Source organism: Alligator mississippiensis, chromosome 5, assembly GCF_030867095.1.
Source record: "Alligator mississippiensis isolate rAllMis1 chromosome 5, rAllMis1, whole genome shotgun sequence".
NCBI classification, from domain to species: Eukaryota; Metazoa; Chordata; order Crocodylia; family Alligatoridae; genus Alligator; species Alligator mississippiensis.
Window position 1 is genome coordinate 123451539 of NC_081828.1, and position 18690 is coordinate 123470228.

Consider the following 18690-nt stretch of genomic DNA (forward strand, 5'->3'; position numbering starts at 1 on the left):
ATGTGCAGTAAATAAGGCATGTGTTGAACAATGAAAAAGTAAATATTGAGTAATTGCTCATTAACCAAGTGCTGCCCATCTTGTAGACTGAATGAGGCAAAGATCCTGTGAAATAAATGTGTGATCATGTAATTAAACACCATATCCTAATGAACTGATGCTCTATTAATGTTGCATAGGCAAACTTAGTTCCGACATTTCCCAACTTTTGAAGGTTTGACTTTGCGACGTTGAAGATCATTTAACATTGTGTGAGTGTGCACGCACAAGTGTGTGTAAGTGCGCTCATGCAGATATGAATTGTAGTATGGTAGCACCTCCAGGCTCTAGTCAGAGGCAGAGCTTTATTAAGCTAGACACTGAAAAAACACATTAAGAGTACAGCCCTTGCCCCAAAGAGGTTACAGTGTAGATGTATACAGTGTGCAACCTGTGGATGAACAATCCTTTGTATAGGAATAGAATGTGGAGGATGAAGTTAAGTGAATAAGCCATATCTTTCTGTTCTGTAAGGGCCACACCCAATGAGACTCTGGTTCTTTATCCTGGGGATCCTAGACACTACTGCAGTTTGAAGAAATAGTGATCTCTTAGCAGAATATGCCCAGGTTTAGCATGACATGTGCCACGTCTTTGATAGCGGGCCATGTAATGCAGTATCCTGACAAGTGGCTGAACACTTTGAAAGAAGATGTCGCTGCTGCTGACAGCGAGTGGTGATTCTCTTGTACCTCACCAGGTAGAGCTTCTACTTTGAGAATTTGAAAAAAACTGCTTTGTGTCTCAGTTGGGAAAGATTAGGCAGAAAGGAGGCAAATGAAACAGGATCAAATGAGGATAATCTTCATGACATCTACTCATTTGGTTACTTTGCTTAGCCTGCAGTGCAGCACCCCTGCTATTAATCTTTTGTCAGGATGCCTTGTATATTGTTATATCTGCTAATAGTGACAGTTATTAAGCTATGCACTTCTGTAGCATTTTGTACTTATAACACTTTGTAGTGATGCCTAGGAATGTGCATGTGAGGGGTAGCAATTCCCACAACATTAAGTTTACCAAATCTTCTCTTTAGGAATAGGTTCTTTAATAAACAGGAGAGGTTAGGACTTCATTTTTATATCATCCAGGGATAAGAAACTCCACCAGCACAGACCCTTCACAAAACCATTTCTACCAAGTCATTTTCAAAATATATTCCAAATTCTACTGTCAGTTGCACATGCTTAAATCAATAGTGCCATTGACCAGGAAGGCTTTACTTTGACTGTAGGCAAGTGTAACAGAGAAGAGAAGTTGACCACATAACACTTTAAAACTGCAGTTTTTTGGATGAGGTTCGGAGTCCTCTGAGCTCTCCTCCAAGGTTTGAAAAAAACTAAGAAAGCACAGCAGCTCTTGTTTTCTAGGCTTTACTCCTGTGTCCCTCAGTTGCACATGTTGCCTGAGCAAAGAATTGAAATTAACAAGATCTGGTTAATTATAGCCATATTCTGCATTGTCTGGTTAATGTCACTTTGCTGCTGGGAGGAAGTGAGGCTGAAGCCAAACATCATTGGAGAGAGAGAGGATACATTTAAATAATGAGTGGGAAAGATGCTGTTGAACTGTAGGGTATGCATAAGTGACAGTAGACATGATAATGGGAGGGGATGCAGAGTAGTAATTGAATATAAGACCTGTGCTTCTCCAAGGGATAATTAAATAGATTCTCAGCGATTTCCCCTCTGCATACAATCTCCTTGTGCAGAGCATTTGAAAAGGCAAACTAACTAAAATTAGTCAGTGTTCTTCTTTATTAAGTCTTTGATACAGAGAGATGGCTGTAATGGAAAACTGACTTAATTCATATCTTTAGTTATTAGTTTCCTTTGGAGCAAGTCACAGTGAAAGCCCCTTGATTCAGAAGGTCACTTCCTTCCCCAAGCCTAAGGAGGGGATAGACCAAAGGGAAAAGGGTGACCAAGAATTGGATGATACAAATGAGAGTATGTAGGTAGGAAATGAGGCCATCTCAGAGGAAGGTTTAAGAAATCTACCATTTGCAGATGTGGGGCAGATATGTAGACTCAGTTAATCCCAAATCTCTAAGAGTTAGATTTGAAGCATCGTGCTTTTCAGAATTATAATTAACTAAATCTTTCTGTTATGCACATAGATGCCTAAACTCTCCTTGAGACTTACAAAGCTCTCGGTCTTAAAAACATCTGGTAGCAGTGAGTTCCACTGTCTATGTATGCATTGTTTGAAGGAGCATTTCCTTTTATGGATTTTAAATTTTTAATAGCTTTAATTCAGTGTGTCCTGGTTCCTGTGTTACACTATCTTTTAATTTAGATTTTAGGTTTAGTTGTGCATGTAGTGTAGGCTGCCTAAAGGAACTGATAGAATGTGTTGTTTAATTAAACTGATCTTTTAAAGGTGGAACAGAACCCATTGTACACCTGGAGCAGGTGGAACACAATATGTTTGGGGATACTTTGAAGGTATTCTCTTATGACATAAGGTTGCACTGATTTCATTATGCGCACATATAGAAAGACACACCACATAAAAGACTGTATTAATACTACAGGCATTAAAGGTGTTTTGCTCTTTTATTGTTATTGTTACTTTTTGATTTGTATAAGTAACATAACATTTACTTTGGGCTAAAACTTTTCATTCAGTATAAAGTCTCGGGTAAGTAACATGTCATATATGTATTTTAAATCACTGTTGTCATTTCAAAGATCTAGAAATTCCATCCCCAAAAAACCCTACACCTCCCATGGGTTCACATACATGCTTGTACTTTTAAATAAGGCCATAACAGTTAATTGTCCAAATCATTTGTGTTTTAAACTCCCTAAAGAGGTAGAAAAATAATTTATGGAAATATAATTTATGTATCTGTCAGTGAGTCAAGTTCTGCCATTTCTTTCATCTATGCAGCCCTGCTGAGCCAAATTAATACCTGATATAACTCTATTGAAATGCATCCTGTTATCACTAGATTTACATTATGCACTTACCATGAAGGGCATTATTCTCTGCTGCCTTATATGATGTAGATTTAACTATAGCAAGTTGGGTTTAAAGTATTGTCACATCAGAACAGCTGTGTTTATCCCTTTTCCAAGAGTATAAATGTCTATGGAGAATGACAAAGTGATTAGAAAGCAAATCTTACGGCAAGATTGGAAATAAACTCCAAATCTAGCCCTATGAAAATGGATTTTGGTATGTAGACTCTTCTTATGAAAATGATATATAAATTGCAGGATAACAACATTGTTCTGGGTATCATTGCCATTTTGTACTGGAAGGTCATAGGTGTTTTCCAAATACAGAGAAAAACCTACAGGTTAAGAAGTCAATTAAGAAGTTTTTCTTTGTCCTAAAAACCTACAGGTTAAGAAGTCAATGGACAAAGGATAGAAGAAGAAAAATGTGTGTGTATATTTCTGCATGTATATATGTATATTTCTGCATGACTATATCAGAGTTCTTCACAGTTATCACTTTAGATCAGACTGAACGTGGTTGGCAGAATTGTAAGGTCAGTGATTCTCAACCAGGGTGCCACACTGCCCAGCCTCTTTGTGAGGAGATAAATATTCTCCTCCCCCTGTCCAGTTCCTGCACCTGCCCCAGGTACCCCAGCAGTATCCCAACTTCTTCTTTGAGGACTGTCCCTCTCTGCCCCCAGCAGCCCCTGTGCTAGCTGCCCCTGTACTCCCAGGATCATACTCTGCCGTGGACACACAAGTGGGTGGAGATGGGGCCAGATCCTCACTTTGCAGCTGGGGGCAGTTGCCGGCATGTGAGACCCTGCAAAAGCAGCCTCACAGGTAGGGACTGCCTTTTCCCCTTCAGCTACCTACCGGGGGCAGGAATGGGGAAGACAGTGGTACTGAAGCGGAAGACTTATCTAGTGGCAGTGGTTCCTAACCTTTTTAGCTTGAAGGCCTGCTTCTATAACTTTTCTGAATGTAGAGTCTAGCTCAGTGATTGTCAACTGGGGTACCATGACGTTCATATAATTCATGAAGGGTGCCTTGAGGTGAGGCCTAAAAGGCTGACAGTCATGGAAGTGGGTACTGGAGCTCAGTGCTATATTATTCCAAGGAAAAGATTGTAGCTAAAGAAAGTGTACAGATATCTAATGCATAGGTAGGATGTAAAATACAAGTAGTAAAAATAATTTCATAGACATTTCATAGACATTAGAGCTGGAAGGGACCTCGGAAGATCATCAAGTCCAGCCCCCTGCCCCAAGGGTAGGAAGTCAGCTGGGGTCATAGGATCCCAGCAAGATAAACATCCAAATTTCTCTTGAAGACGTTCAAAGTAGGTGCTTGAACCACCTCCGATGGCAGGCTATTCCAGACCTTGGGGGCTCGGACAGTAAAGAAGTTCTTCCTTATGTCCAGCCTGAAACCGTCTTGGAGGAGTTTATAACCTTGTCATCCCTTGGGGTGCTCTGGTGAACAAATGTTCTCCCAGATCCTGGTGAACACCCCTTATAAACTTATAGGTGGCCATCAGATTGCGCCTGAGCCTGCGCTTTTCCAGGCTGAAGAGTCCCATAGCTCTCAGCCGCTCGTCATAAGGTCTGTTTTCCTGACCTCTGATCATGTGCGTGGCTCCTCTCTGGACTCTCTCAAGCTTCTCCACATCCTTTTTGAATTGTGGAGCCCAAAACTGGATGCAGTACTCCAGCTGTAGCCTCACCAAGACTGAGTACAAGGGGAGAATGACATCCTGGGATTTGCTTGAGAAGCATCTATGAATGCAAACCAGTGTTTTGCTTGCTTCACTAGCAGCAGCATCACATTGAAGGCTCATGTTCATCTTGTGGTCAATCATGACCTCCAAGTCCCTTTCATCCGTAGTGCTAGCCAGCGTAGCACTGCCAAGCCTATAAGCATGCTGCAGGTTTTTCCTCCCAAGGTGGAGAACCTTGCATTTTTCGGTGTTAAATACCATCAGGTTCTTGTCCGCCCATTTCCTCAGCCTATCAAGGTCAGCCTGGATCGCCCTCCTGTTGACTCTGGTAAGTTGGTGCTCCTATCCTGCCTAGCATACTGCCTACCTATGCCACTGTCAGTGTCAGTGGAACAAAATACGCTTCTTTATCACAAATGTTTATGGCATAGTTTTTACAATCGCAATTATATCCATTAAGAATTCTACACTTCCCAAGACAGGCAAGATCAGCAGAACATGTAGGCACAACGGGTTATGAATGTACTGCAAGCTTTTATGCATATATATATCCTGCTGAAATGGTTATTCTCAGGAAGGTCAGCCAGCTTTTTGTGCTTGGAGATTTTATGAAGGTTTTGGGTGTCCCCAAGATCTTCATAAAATTGAACTCTCATTACATATGTGCATATCTGTCTGTCTGTCTGTATACACATACATAATATATAAAAGAGAGGAAAGAATTTCCTAACTTTGAATCACAGCTGTTTTGTGGTAAATTCCACAGCTGTGACCAGAAACTGGATGACCTTGTTAGTAGGACAGCCACAAAGTAGCCACAAAGTTTGGTTTTGATTATAATGTCTGTTTTTCTTCTTCTTGAAGTCAGTCCCTTAAAATTTGATGTGCTCATGTAATTGCAATGTAGTTCACTGCCCTATTTTACCTCTAGTAGTGGGATTTTGAGACTTTTGGGAGAAAGGAAGAAAAGAGAGAGGGGGAGAAACAGAAGTAGCCAGTATAGAAAAATAAATGATGTCACTGATTTTTCTTCATCATTAACTACTAAATATTGAAAATAAAATTGCAACAATATTTTTCAAGCTCTTCCCTTTTCAAGACTTTTATCTTTAAAAAAGACAGCCTATCCCCTTAGTTTTATAGACATTTATCTTTTTCTGTTGTTCTCTCTCTGTCTCTCACACACGCGCGCGCGCGCACACACACACACACACACACACACACACACACACACTCTTAAATATAAAGATCTAGTTTCTATTCTGCCTCTAAGACATTTAAGTCCTTGCCTCAGGAGAATGATCCTATTCCACCCAAAGAGATGCATAACTCTAGCTCTTTCGGTGAGTAGCCTTATGCACTTCTGTTAGCAGGTGGGATTTTTTTTTGCTGGCTACAGTTTAAGGAGGCCTTTTGCAAATTTAGGTACCTCCACAGTGAAACTGTATTACAACAGAGGATAAATGGAATTTGATATCGAAGTGTCTTGGATAATTTCCGAGCATGTGCAATGTATCAGATTTCAATTGTAGGCAAAATTGGACATGTGTAAGGAATACAGGCATCTTGACAAAATTCAAGCTGTTCAATAGGCCAAGTAGAATCATGTTTAATGACTCAGGTGCCTAAAAACTATAGTAGTCACCTTGGTGCCAAAATAGGATCTAGGCTTAAGTGCCTCTCTTATTGCACATATTCAGTAATCCCATCATATGTGGCTGTAGAAGAACAGAATTTCAGCAGGCATATGGTATTGAGGTTATCTTTATTACAAATAGTTTGAACACAGAAATTGTAGTCAAATGTCCAGGGTCCACTAAAAGACCTTCAGATATCAAGTACTCTAATTTAGCCAGTTATTAAATACATTGCTCATTTGATAAGGATAATGAGTAAGTTAATATTTACTCCAGCTGCACTGGGGATTGTTCCACCAACATTAACTGTGCTTCTGCATCACTGTCATATCCATTTACTATTTTTGCCTTGGCTTCTTTTAACAAGATAATGCAGAGTGCCTCATCCCTTCCTGATCACAAAGTAGTAGGGCATCTAGCTGTAATGTAGCTCTAGCATCAAAGGAGTGGAATCTGGCCCAGTGTCAGTTCCCTGAGCCATTCTACATGGAACAGCTGGGCTGTTCCTGAGAGTGATAGAATGGACACAGTTATACCACCTACAAATTAACAGCATGTCTGCCATGTTTTGCCTTCCGTCTGCTGGCTCATGGAGAATACCCCTGTCTGTCATCCCTTCCCACCTGCACAGGGGTTTATAGTGATGCTTCTACGACTAAGTGTTTCAGGTGCAGAGCTGGCCTTACGAAAAATGTTGCCTTAGGCAAACTTGTATTTTGGTGCCCTCTCCCCCAAAGTCAGAGGTAGAGGCAGAGGTAGGTGAGTGGGCAGGCCCCTTGGAGTGCAGGCAGAGGTACCGCTGCAGGCAGAGTTAGGTGGGTGGGCAGGCCCCTTGTAGTGGGGATTGGCTGGGGCAGGGCAGGGTGGGACGGGGGAGAATGCTGCTGTGAGCATGGGCTGCTCATACGTGTGTGTGTGTGTGTGTGTGTGTGTACGCACGTGTGGCAGGAGGGTGTGGTAGGGCATGACCATGGTACCCTGGGTGGTTGCCCACCCCTAAAATTGGCTTTGTTCAGGTAAATGAGTACAAGACTTAAACTTGTAGTTGTCCCCTGAACAGGAAAGAGGTTTCTCTGTATCCTTTCCTATCTTGCTGAGCTTCATACAAATAGAAATGACCTTGCTCGTAGAGTATATACATATAGTTTTAAGTGGACTCTTGCTATAAGCTGTGGTACAGTAGGGTTATTTAACTAGATGCGATTAGAGCAGGGATGGCCAACCTGTGGCATGAGTTCCACAAGTGGCACTGGCACCTTCTGTGTGTGTGGCCTAGACAGACTAGGGAGAAGACAGAAAGCAGCAGATAGGGAAAGAAGTAGAAGACAACAGAAGATGCGTCAGGGACCACAGGTCAGGAACCAGAAGGCAGCAGCAGGTGAGGCAGGGAGCATAGAGTCAGGAGCAGAAAGAGCAGCAGATTGGGCCGGAGGAAAGAGAGTAGAGTGACACTTGGGGTGGATGTGGGGCTAATGTGTCGCCCTCCTGTCAAAAAAGTGGGCTCCCATTGAAGTAGAGTATGTGGCATTAGCCATTAATGTCTTGTGGATTATTACCAAAGTTATTTTTTTTAAAGACAAAATATATCATATGGCATGGAATTCTGAGAGGGAGAGAGAGAGAATACATATTTCTCAGTCTGTAAGAGATGGAATGGAAGAATGCACTGCAGACGTGAAGCAACTCAGAAGAGGGAGCGACTGAGAGGAGACCCCATGTCCTTTGGGTCATTTTTGGTGGATGAGTAAAGCTTTTCTTTGTCAAAGTGCATTCAGTGAGTGTGTTCCTTGAGAACAAAAGCACTGTGTTGAAAACATGTGAGGTCCTTCAGTCATGCAAATATCTAGTCTTGATCTATGGTAGGGGACAGGCAAAGTAGATTTTAGGCTCCTGCTTTGAAGGGACAACTGGATAAAGTCAATACTCTTGCTTTCCCTTTCATGTTAAGGCTATATAATTCAGCTTAGTTCCAGTACAGTGAATGTGATTCGCCTGCTTTTAGATAGAAAGGCTGCATTGCTGGTTTTGTTAAACTTGCCACATGCTAAGTCAGGAACTCCATTCCAGATTCTCACTTATTGTCAGCAGTTCTGTGTACCAAGATATTTTTGGACCTTACCATCAACTACAAAGTTCAGCAGTTTGAGTGATTTCTCAAACACAGCAAAAGAGCTGAGACAGTGTTCTTTAGGCATCTTCTGATCCTTTCTGCTTCCGCTCTTCTCTGAATGACCAGCCCAACTCTCTTGATGACACCCTCCTGTATAAAGATGACTTTGAGCCCAGCCTGTGAAGTGGTTTTCAGAAACAGTTTGAGAGAATTGTTCTGAGGCAGGAGTCTGAACTAATTAAGATGTCATCCTCATGTCTCTGCAGAGCTTGCCACTTTTGAGTACTTCCAATCAGATCTACTAGCTAATCCCTGTGGGTGCAACTACACGTTCGTTATTGTGTTGTAATTATGGCACATTGTCAGTGCCTGTAATAACAGGTACTAACAATGCACTATAATTGGTGCTATTGTGCATTAGGGCAGATGAATGTTTTTTTTTGGTAACACTACTGCGCATTAGACTAAATCTGCTATGAATTAGCGTATTAGCATGTGTTACCTCACCTCATCTAAATGGCTCTTTGTTTTAGTCTGACGTGTCTGAATCTTGGAGATTTAGGGACTGAATTCTAGATTGCCAGGCTATACGTAACTGTACATAAAGACTGTAGTACCTTGGTCTCTCTCCTTGCAGCAGGGTACTGAGCAAAAGGGAGGCAGTACCAGTGCCAAGATTCCTCCCCTTTCCAGCACGTCTTTCCTGTGCTAAGTCTTACTTCATCTACCAGTGAAGTTGCTACCTTCCAGAATACACCATTGGTCCCAAAGATCGAAAAAGAGTCTAGTTTGTCTGCAGTGCTTGTAGCTGCTTGCTTGTTGTGAGTGTGACAGCTCAGAAGTGCCAAGTTTAGGTATATATTGCTATGGAGGAGTTAAACTGCAGGGAATCATGCCTTCACTGATCATGCCTTTCCTGTGAAAAAAGGGCTTATGAGACAGCAGTCTATGGCCATTATCATTGTAAGTCATTTGTTTAATACATGGCAGCTACTTTACACTTACATGGGTGTAGAGTAAATATTACTCTTTGACAATGTATGTTAGCTAAAGCAAATAGGAAGAAAGAGAATGTTTCTACAGAATGAGGTTTGTATTTTTCATGCATCCTACTAGTGAATAGGAGCTAAGACAACTTTGTAGGGCAGGGGCAGGGAATTTTTCAGGCGGAGGGCCACTTATTGAGTTTTGGCAAGCCATCGAGGGCCACATGACAGGCAGCCAGGGGAAGATAAATATTAATTTTCCAAATTTTTTAGGAGCTCCGCGGGCCGGATAGAATGGCTTGGCGGGCCACATCCGGCCTGTGGGCCGCATTTTGCCCACCCCTATTGTAGGTGCAGAAGTCGTATAACACCTGTAGTGTTTTATTTTAAAGAGGACATTTCCATAGTGGAGAACCCTTGTGTGAAATGTAGCACTATTTGACTACACTGAGAGTTTTCCCCAAGCTTGGTGTGGTTGAGCTGCTGTTGTCCTTTGGTGTGAAAGGCATCTTAATATTTGAGATAAGATGATTGTGTTGCTCTTGGTAACATCAGATGAGTTCAGTAGTGGAAAGTGGGAGTGTTGGCCCAGAGAAGGCCTATTTGGATGACTTCTATTCCTGGATGAATTAAGACAAGAGTGGCCAACCTATGGCACAGGTGTTACAAGTGGCAGGAAAAGCCTCTATGTGTTGCACATGGCAGATTGCAGGGAGGGTGGAGGGGCAGGCAGCACAGTATCATATAGGTCAGGGAACAGGATGGCATCAGATCAGCATGGGTAAGGAAAAGGGATTGGATTGGCACTTTCAAGAGGGTGTGGTATGCCTGCCAGAAAGGTTTGTTTCCACTGAAGTAGAGAATATTATACATATGATTCATTCAGCTCAGTATGTATAAACTGACAAATGAAATCCCTTTGTGGGAGTCCTTGTAGTTTTCACATTATCCTGCAAAAGTCCCTGAGCCTAAGCTAACCAATTCCATATTCCAAATTACAGTGTCTCTAGGCCAGTGGTGCTCCACCTTTTCATCCAGCAGGCTGGACAGGCAGTGCCCAGTCCCCCTGTGGGCCAGATCCAGCCTGTGGACACAATCTGGTGACCTGGGCAGGTGCTCTGGGGCTCCAGGCTGCATGCAGGGGCAGCCTGGCCCTGATCCAGCCATGCCAGGGAACGGGGCTTGCCCAGCCCCAACCCAGCCTGGCTGTGCAGATGAAAGGGGTTGCGGTCTGGCTTCAATCCACCATGCGGAGTTTGGAATTTTAGCAGTGGGGAGGGGTAGAAGTGCTGCCACTGGTCCCCTGCCGTCAAATTTACTGACCCCATTTGGCCCATGGGCCAGAGGCTGAGCACCCCTGCTCTAGCCAGTGGTAATGAAGAAGCCTATTCCATATTCCTTGGCAAAACAAATCTCTGTTTGGAGTCTGAGTGATATTTCAGGCACTACTTCTTTTAGGGCTAAATTGTATTCATGGATGCAGGTGAACCTTTGTGTGTAATTAAAAGGGATTTCATGTAAGTTTATGAGACTATATTTTAGCCATTTGTATCTTGTAAATTAAAAACTAAACTTTCTTTTTTAAAAATATATATGTTCTATAGAATACTGGCAAGAGTTTTCAATCCTGGGGGCCTAACACTATATTCCTAAAAGTATATGTAAACACCCAAAGGAAAGTGGCTACATTTTCAATGATTTTGCACACCTGCAGTTCTCATTTTAATCAATGCAACCATTAAACTGGTGTGGTTCCCTGGATAACCAGGAGACTTGTGTCCTAAATGCAAGCTATCTCATATTCCCTAGCCAACACAAAGAAATACAATATCATATACTCCATCCAAATAATTTGTGCTCTGCATTTGTGGATCTCAGAAAACTGGTATGATCCTTGGGACTGCGCCTCCTTGTGTTTAGAGAATAGGTGACTAATTTATAGTATTTATAGAAACAGAAATGTAGAGGCATAGTGAGGAAGTGCAACTGCTGTTTCAGGCCCATGTATGACATTGTAATTGTATGTTTTTTTAATGAACAGAACAGAGTAGTTACACTTAGTAATGTTTGTTCACTAAAAGGGAAAAGGGGTGTTAAATCATTGTGTTGTTTGATGAATGGCTTGTACACTGAAGAATAAATTGAACAAACTGGCATAGAGCTCAGTGAACATGAAATCAGCTATTAGAAGAAAGCTTGTGAACAAATTCTGAGCCTGATATGCATCTTTTGATTAATGTCCTATCAATCATCCATAGTGGCTACCTTAGCTAAGTCGTGCTGTAATCATTCATGGTTGCTTAGAGGAACACTGGCAGGGACTATAGGGCTGCAATAACTGAATATTATTACTGATTTCTCCCTAACTCTTGCTGTGAACAATTACTGTTTTCACTACATTTCTGCTTCCCTTTATTAAAAAGAATACAATGCAAAATGAAAAGAGAGTTCCTCAAAGACTGGTAAAATTCTCCCAGGGTATTCTTAATGATATTCTGTCCTAAATGGGCAAACTATTGTAATGTAGAGTTCTCACCAAGAATAATAGTAATGTAATCACATTGAAGCTGTCTCTTTATGGATTGTAGTCAAACAGACAAAATGTATAGTCAGATTAATGAACACTGAATATCTGTAGAATTATTACTTAAAATGGTTGAAATGATTTTAATTCTTTTTGTATCACAATATTTTCAGTTAATGTGCTTAGCAGTAACAGTAATTAAGACTCTAGACTTTAAATTTGCATTAAATCCACCTTTGACATTACAATAAACCTTGATTCTTGTAAGGTATTGCTCACACACTTAAAAAAAAGCCAAGATGTTTTTAATTTGAAGGCTTCCATAAACCAATTTTAGATGTGAGAGCTGTGAATACAGATATTTTTGTTGTGATTGCAAGTTTTTCATTCGAGATTGCAATGATTTCATTCCAGACTCTTCACTTCCAAAGTATGGCACCCAGAATGGTTTGGCAATATCAACTAGTGAAGAGATCTCTTCAGACTACAATGTAATTTCCTCAAACTCACTGTAGTCTGAAAAACAGAGTAGAGTAATGAAGTTATGACAGATATTAGCATGCACAATGGGCTTTAATAGACATTTAGTGTTGTGTAACTGGAAGAGGGAGAAATGCTTTCCCATTGGAATATTTCTACATTGAAACTCATTGATCACCAATTTCAGAGGGGAAAGGTTAATCCATCAGTTTCTGTAACCAAACGGCACTGATGGAAATTCTTTAGGTGACATTTTGGATGGACTGAGCTTTCCATCTTTACAAACAAATGAGTGATATGACAAGCGTGGTGTTCAAAACACATTTAACCAATTGATTTTCTCTCCTCTTGTAATAAGATCTAGAGACATATGAAACAGTATAGCATGAACCAAGATTAAAGGAATTGTTTCATAGACGAGAACATACAGAACTACATTATCAATAAAAGTACTATAAAACATGTAGTCGCCCATTCTTTTTCTTTATATAAAGTTTGTTATTGCAATAAATAGCTGTTATTGAACTGCTTGCCTTTTATTTCAGGCCACTTTCAATGTATTCCTGGTAAATGGGAATCTTTTTTAAAAACGTTTAAAAATGTTGCTAGAGTGTGATTTTTCTTTTCACTTATAAATTCAACCTTGAACTGGAATTTTACACCTATGTTCATTATTTGTTTTGAGGGTGGAGGAACATATGATGGGAAGAGATTGTTTTATGTATACATTTGGTACATTTTAAAGTTTTTACCTGTACAGTTGCACACAGTGATGATCCTTCTCTTTCTCTCTCTCTTTTGCTTTTTTATTTCTGCTTTGCCCTCTAACTCCAGTCCTGCTTTAAGTTTCACATACCCTCCCACACCGGTTTCCCTTCAGCAAATGCATCAGCAAATTATAAGTCGCCAGCAAAGCTTAGGTTCAGCCTTTGGACACAGCCCTCCTCTCATCCATCCTGCTCCAACTTTTCCTACCCAGAGGCCTATCCCAGGCATTCCCAGTGTCCTGAACCCTGTCCAGGTCAGCTCTGGCCCTTCTGAATCCACACAGGTGAGAGAAAACAAAAGAAACTGTTGCAATTTGTTAATTTAAAAAAATCACATTGTCATGTTAGCAATTAATCACCACAGTCAGTGAGAACCTTGGATAACAACTTTCTTGCGGCTATGGCATTTGCAATCCCTTATTATAAATCACAGGAGTGCATCCATGATTTCTGATTGGTAGAAAGCTTTCTATCCCTCATAAATATTTCAGTAAGCTGCAGTGGCTTCTCATTCCAAACTCTCTCTCCTGGATCAGACATCTTAATCCAGGTAGGGAGTGAGGGAGGAGGGAAAACATATACAAGAAACCTTAACATTTTAAAGGTGAACAGCTGCTTGTCCCCAAATTGGTTTAAAGATAATCTAATTGCTCAATTTACTGACCAATAAAATAAAATGGGGAGAGGGATTTGACTCTGCCTCATTGGTGTAAATAGAGAAAAATACCAATGATGTTTCAAGGTTTTTTACTGATCTATGCTGAATTTGACTCCAGGGGCTGGCTTTAGCATTGTTATCAGTGCAGTTATACTGGCTTAAAACGGGACTACTGCAGTAAAGAGTCAGGCCCAAAATTTGGATTCATTTCTATTCACGTCATTGTCATTGTTAATCAGCATTGTTAATCAGAATAGAATTAGTTCCTTCTTGTGCTGGCAGCTGTATACCCTGGATATAGTTTCTGAAAATCAATTTGCTGTGACATGCCCCTGTGAAGACCCAATGACTACAGTGGGCTCCACACAGACTCAGATATGGACTCAGCAGATCCATTTGCCAACACTAATACATATTGACAGTATACACTATATAGCAGCCTGGGATAAAGGAGGTGAAATCTAGGCTCCAGTGTTGTTAGTGGAAGTTTTGCCTGTGGTTTCTTATTAGTGTTGTTCTGTTCCTAAGTCACCACTGTAATTATCAGGAAAATGGTAGAGATTCCTTTTATGGAGATTAGATACAAAGCCTTTCTTATATGTAAATACATAGTCTGCTCATGTTGATTGTAACCAATACACAATAATTTCACATATCCAAATGGGAGTTGCCTTTTTTTAAATTCACAGTTGTGTGGAAAATCAACTTTTTCCTGCCCTTTCCCATCCCTATGAAAGCAGTGATCGTTTCTACAGTGAGCTGCACAGAATGGCTTCCTTTATATTTTCTCCTCTCTGATCCCAGTTTGAATGATGCAGCTTTCCTGCAACTTAATGCTGCATAACTGAAGGACAAAATAATAGCATATCCAATACAATTAACAGAATAGCTTCTCCAAATAAAGTTGCTTAGTAGATACTGTGTGTTTCTGGTTGGCATGACACATTTATTGCAGTTTGATTTTGTCTTTGGGGGGATGAAATGCCTACAGCAGAATAAACCCACAAGTGAGTCAGCGGTGAGCAGCACTGGGGATCCAATGCACAACAAGCGTTCGAAGATAAAACCAGATGAAGAGCTCTCCAGTCCAGGTGCAGAAAGCATGCAGGTACGGCATTCAGGTTTCTTTAAGCAGGCCTTCAGCTTCCTGCTAGACAGGAGGCACGTCTTATCAGTAGCACATATTTTAAGGCTTCTTACCCTTCATGGCATTTCGCCTAATGCACACCCAGGCTGCATCAATCCATAATGCCTGATCATAGAATTAAATGTAAGCAGTAACTTCTCTTCTGCTGTATGATTGAGCAGGGGGAGGAGATTTGCCTGTGTATGCCTTTAGCAGAGTTTGTAGTCCGTTTGCTGTATCATAATAAAAGATGAACCTAGGGCACTCAAGCCTCTATTTAGCACATGATTCATACTCAGTGGAGTTAAGGTTAAGCACATACTTAAGTCACACTGACTTGTGATGGCTTTATTGAATTTTCACCTCAGATTATGATTTTAATTTCTTTTTTTACTGATGCAACTCTACCAGCGTCATTAGAATAAATCCTGATGTATACTGAGGTAGGTGAGCTAAAACTCATATCCTCCGTCTTCTGAATACTTCTGTAAAACAAAACAGCCCCCCTCCATTCCACTCCTGAAGAGAGGTTTGAAGTGAAAAATAGCATGACTTCATAATGTGAAACAAATGTTTAGAGGGACTCTTTACATCTGACTCAACATGGGCAAATAACAGGCAGGAAAGAATGAGGATTATTTAAGAACTGAGGCTAAAAAATAAAACAAAGGGAAAAAAACAACATACAATATGGATCTCTCAAATATCCTCAAATTAGCAAACTGATCTGGAAGTTTTGTATTCAAAGCCCTTCACTGACTTCAGAATAAAACATGTTTTAGGTAGTTGGTGACCTTGCTTACCTCTGCAACCATAGCATTTGGGCCATATTCTGGTATATTTCTCCATGCTGAATAATATCTTACTCAATAATAGTGATTTTATTAGGGCTGTCTGTCTAAACAAGGCATTACTAAATGCACATAAAAGCATTAGAATCAGAACATTTATGATGTGATTTTACATTAATTTCATGTGACTCCTTTTCTTAAAAAAAAGGGTTTGACCCCAGACTTCCTCATATTTATCCTCACTTATTCAAGTGACACACAACACCAGCAAATTCAAATTATTGTTCTGAACCTGATCTTCCTATCCCGTTTTTTTCCTCTGTTTCCCTATCAATTCATATCATACAACACTATTCAAAAATAGTATTATCAAAGGGAAGCATCTAGGTCTTAAAAAAATATCCTATTTCCTTGGTTAGTAAGCTAGGCCTGATTGGGAGATTCTCTGTTTTATCTGAATGAAAAGTAAAATAATCCATATTAAGCCTTTTCCTGCAGTACCTGTTGTTTAATACTAAAGTAATTCACCTTTCTTCCACCTCTTTATAAGGGCTTCCTCTCTCTCCTGCTCACTTCTGTTATTCTTTTCCTTTTCAGGAACAGCCAGAAGGAATGACCTTAGTTAAGGAGGAAGGGGACAAGGATGAAAGCAAGCAGGAGCCTGAAGTGGTCTACGAGACAAACTGCCATTGGGAAGGTTGTTCACAAGAGTTTGACACACAGGAACAGCTAGTGCATGTAAGTTAATGGTATTCAGGAACTGGGTTTTAAAACTATGTGACCTTTTTCATGGGGGTCAGGTTCTCTGACCCTGTGCTGAGTCAAGTTTCTTAGCTAACAGCATTGCAAACTGGAGAGGGGTTTATGAGTTTCTGAGAATAAAGAAAACTCTGAGCCACAGTGCTTGACCTGTTCAGTCAGCTAAAGCTTAGTGTAAAATTCAATAAAGTCTTCAATAGAGAGTGTAATGGCTCTGATCCTGTAAGCCAGAAAACACTATTTGAGTTAGAGACTTTGATAGTTATTGAGTAATAGTAAGCTGGACATGAATTATTATTAACCTTTAGCCAAGTTTGATTTTTTTTCCCAAAAGGGACTGTAACAATAGAAAGGGGAGCAGGGGAAATTCTTCCCCTTCTCTAAGGATTTGTAGTTTATTTTATATATCAATTTACTCTTGTGTGTGAAGTAAGGTGGATTACTCGGTTGGATATGTGTAGGCTGTGTTACTGCCATCCTTTGAATTAAGGCAAACCTCTGAGTCCTATTCATTGCAGTCAAGAAGTTAAGTCAGCATCCTCCCCTCACCCTTAAAGACAATTTCATGTTTACTACTTCATAGTATGGTTGGCTAAATTTTGTGTCCTAAACTAAACAATTCCTCTTAGCAAGGACGCCCTCTCCTGTTCCCAGGCAATGGCAACTGTGGCGACTGTGCCTCCTTAGTTAACCAACGTATTTAGACCAAAGGCTCCCATACCTTTTCTTATTGCATTCCCCCTTCCACATTTACCAGCTGCCCACGTACTCTTACCAGTGTACGTTTTGTATTTGAATCCCTTAAATGCCAATTATTATTATAATGAAAATTAAATCTGCCATAACACAATTTCTCGTTTACCCCCCAGAGATGCATACCACAGTTTGGGAACCCCTGGTTTAAACAAATAATCTGACTGATTTGATTCTGAATCTTTTCAAGATATTCTGGTGTGCACTGACTGCAAAGAGAGACAGATAGGGTGCTGATAGATGTGGAAAAAAAACTCTTTACCAAAAGCAGCAGCATGTTACTTCTGCAGCTCTGCAGCATCTGTATAGATTGGGCACTTTAGCAGGGCTTTTTGGTGCTTTTATCTAAAGCTGATTCAATCAGCTATCAGATAAAAATGCCAAAAAAGCCCACTAAAGTACCCGGTCTATACAGACATTGGGAAAGCTGAGTCTATCTAACGCGATGCCTCTTCTGGGCATGTGCTGGGCTCAGCGCAGGGGCATGTGGAGTTTAAAGTGACATGTTGCTTTTTGGGTTCTTTTTCATGTCTGCCAGCATGTGCAGTCCTTAACAGATGAACAGAAAAGGGCATAAAAACATTGTTGTTTCCTGAAAACCAGTGAACCTTAGAGATGAGGTGTCAAACAAACGTATAACCCGTGTACCAGTTGGACCCAAGGAGCCTCTCTATCCAGCTCACCGGGTTACCAAAGGGCACTGGAAGTTAGGCCCTTTGGCCCTGTAAAGCACTGCCATCAGTGGCGAGCTTGGCTTGTAGCCACCAGATCCCACACTTCTGCTGCTGGGCCCTTGCTGTCCCCACTGTGGCTGCCACTGGACCCTGTCCCGTCATTGTCCCCATTGCCAGGGGATCCCATGCCATTGTAATGGCCACTGCTACAGCTCTCATACCTTGGGTTGCATGTGGCCCGCAAAGAGCCAGCCCAGAGCCCCAGGTGAGTTTGACACTCCCCATTCTAGAGTGCCAAAGGCCAAATCCTCAGCTGGTATAAATTGATGCAGCTCATGTTGAATTCAGTGGAGTAATGCCAATTCACAGCAGCTGAAGATATGAGGGGTATGATGCTAGAAATTGTCCATCAAGAAGCAACGAATAAAAAATAACAGCATTCAGTGGAAAAGGTACTACTGTCACAGGTGAGAACATGCTGAGTAATTTTAAAATAAATCTCTTTTAATTGTAGTGTATTTCTATTTTGTTACCCAAGTGTAACCTGATTTTTTATAGAGCATATGAATAAGTTTTGAGCAGAGCTTGCCTGAATGAAGTGATATTTTTTATAAAGAGCAACCTTTGCAACAGAAGCCATAAAGACTTTGAAGCCTTTAGAAAAGTAAGCTTGACTCCTGCAACTGATTGAATGAAAACTGCTCCACCCACACCA

At 40.9% G+C, this 18690-nt stretch overlaps 1 protein-coding gene across 11 annotated transcripts in view; it reads left to right on the top strand.

Annotated features, from left to right (window-relative positions):
- GLI3 (GLI family zinc finger 3) overlaps positions 1-18690 on the top strand; it is a 287546-nt gene that overhangs the window by 213418 nt on the left and 55438 nt on the right. For 7 of the 11 annotated variants that reach the window (XM_059728658.1, XM_059728650.1, XM_059728651.1 and 4 more), the window contains 3 exons: positions 13282-13498; positions 14828-14980; positions 16387-16527. In XM_059728658.1, coding sequence (XP_059584641.1) covers positions 13282-13498; positions 14828-14980; positions 16387-16527 — 511 coding nt within the window. The remainder of the gene's footprint in view (positions 1-13281; positions 13499-14827; positions 14981-16386; positions 16528-18690) is intronic. The other 4 variants (XM_059728653.1, XM_059728656.1, XM_059728654.1 and 1 more) reach the window with 2 other exon arrangements.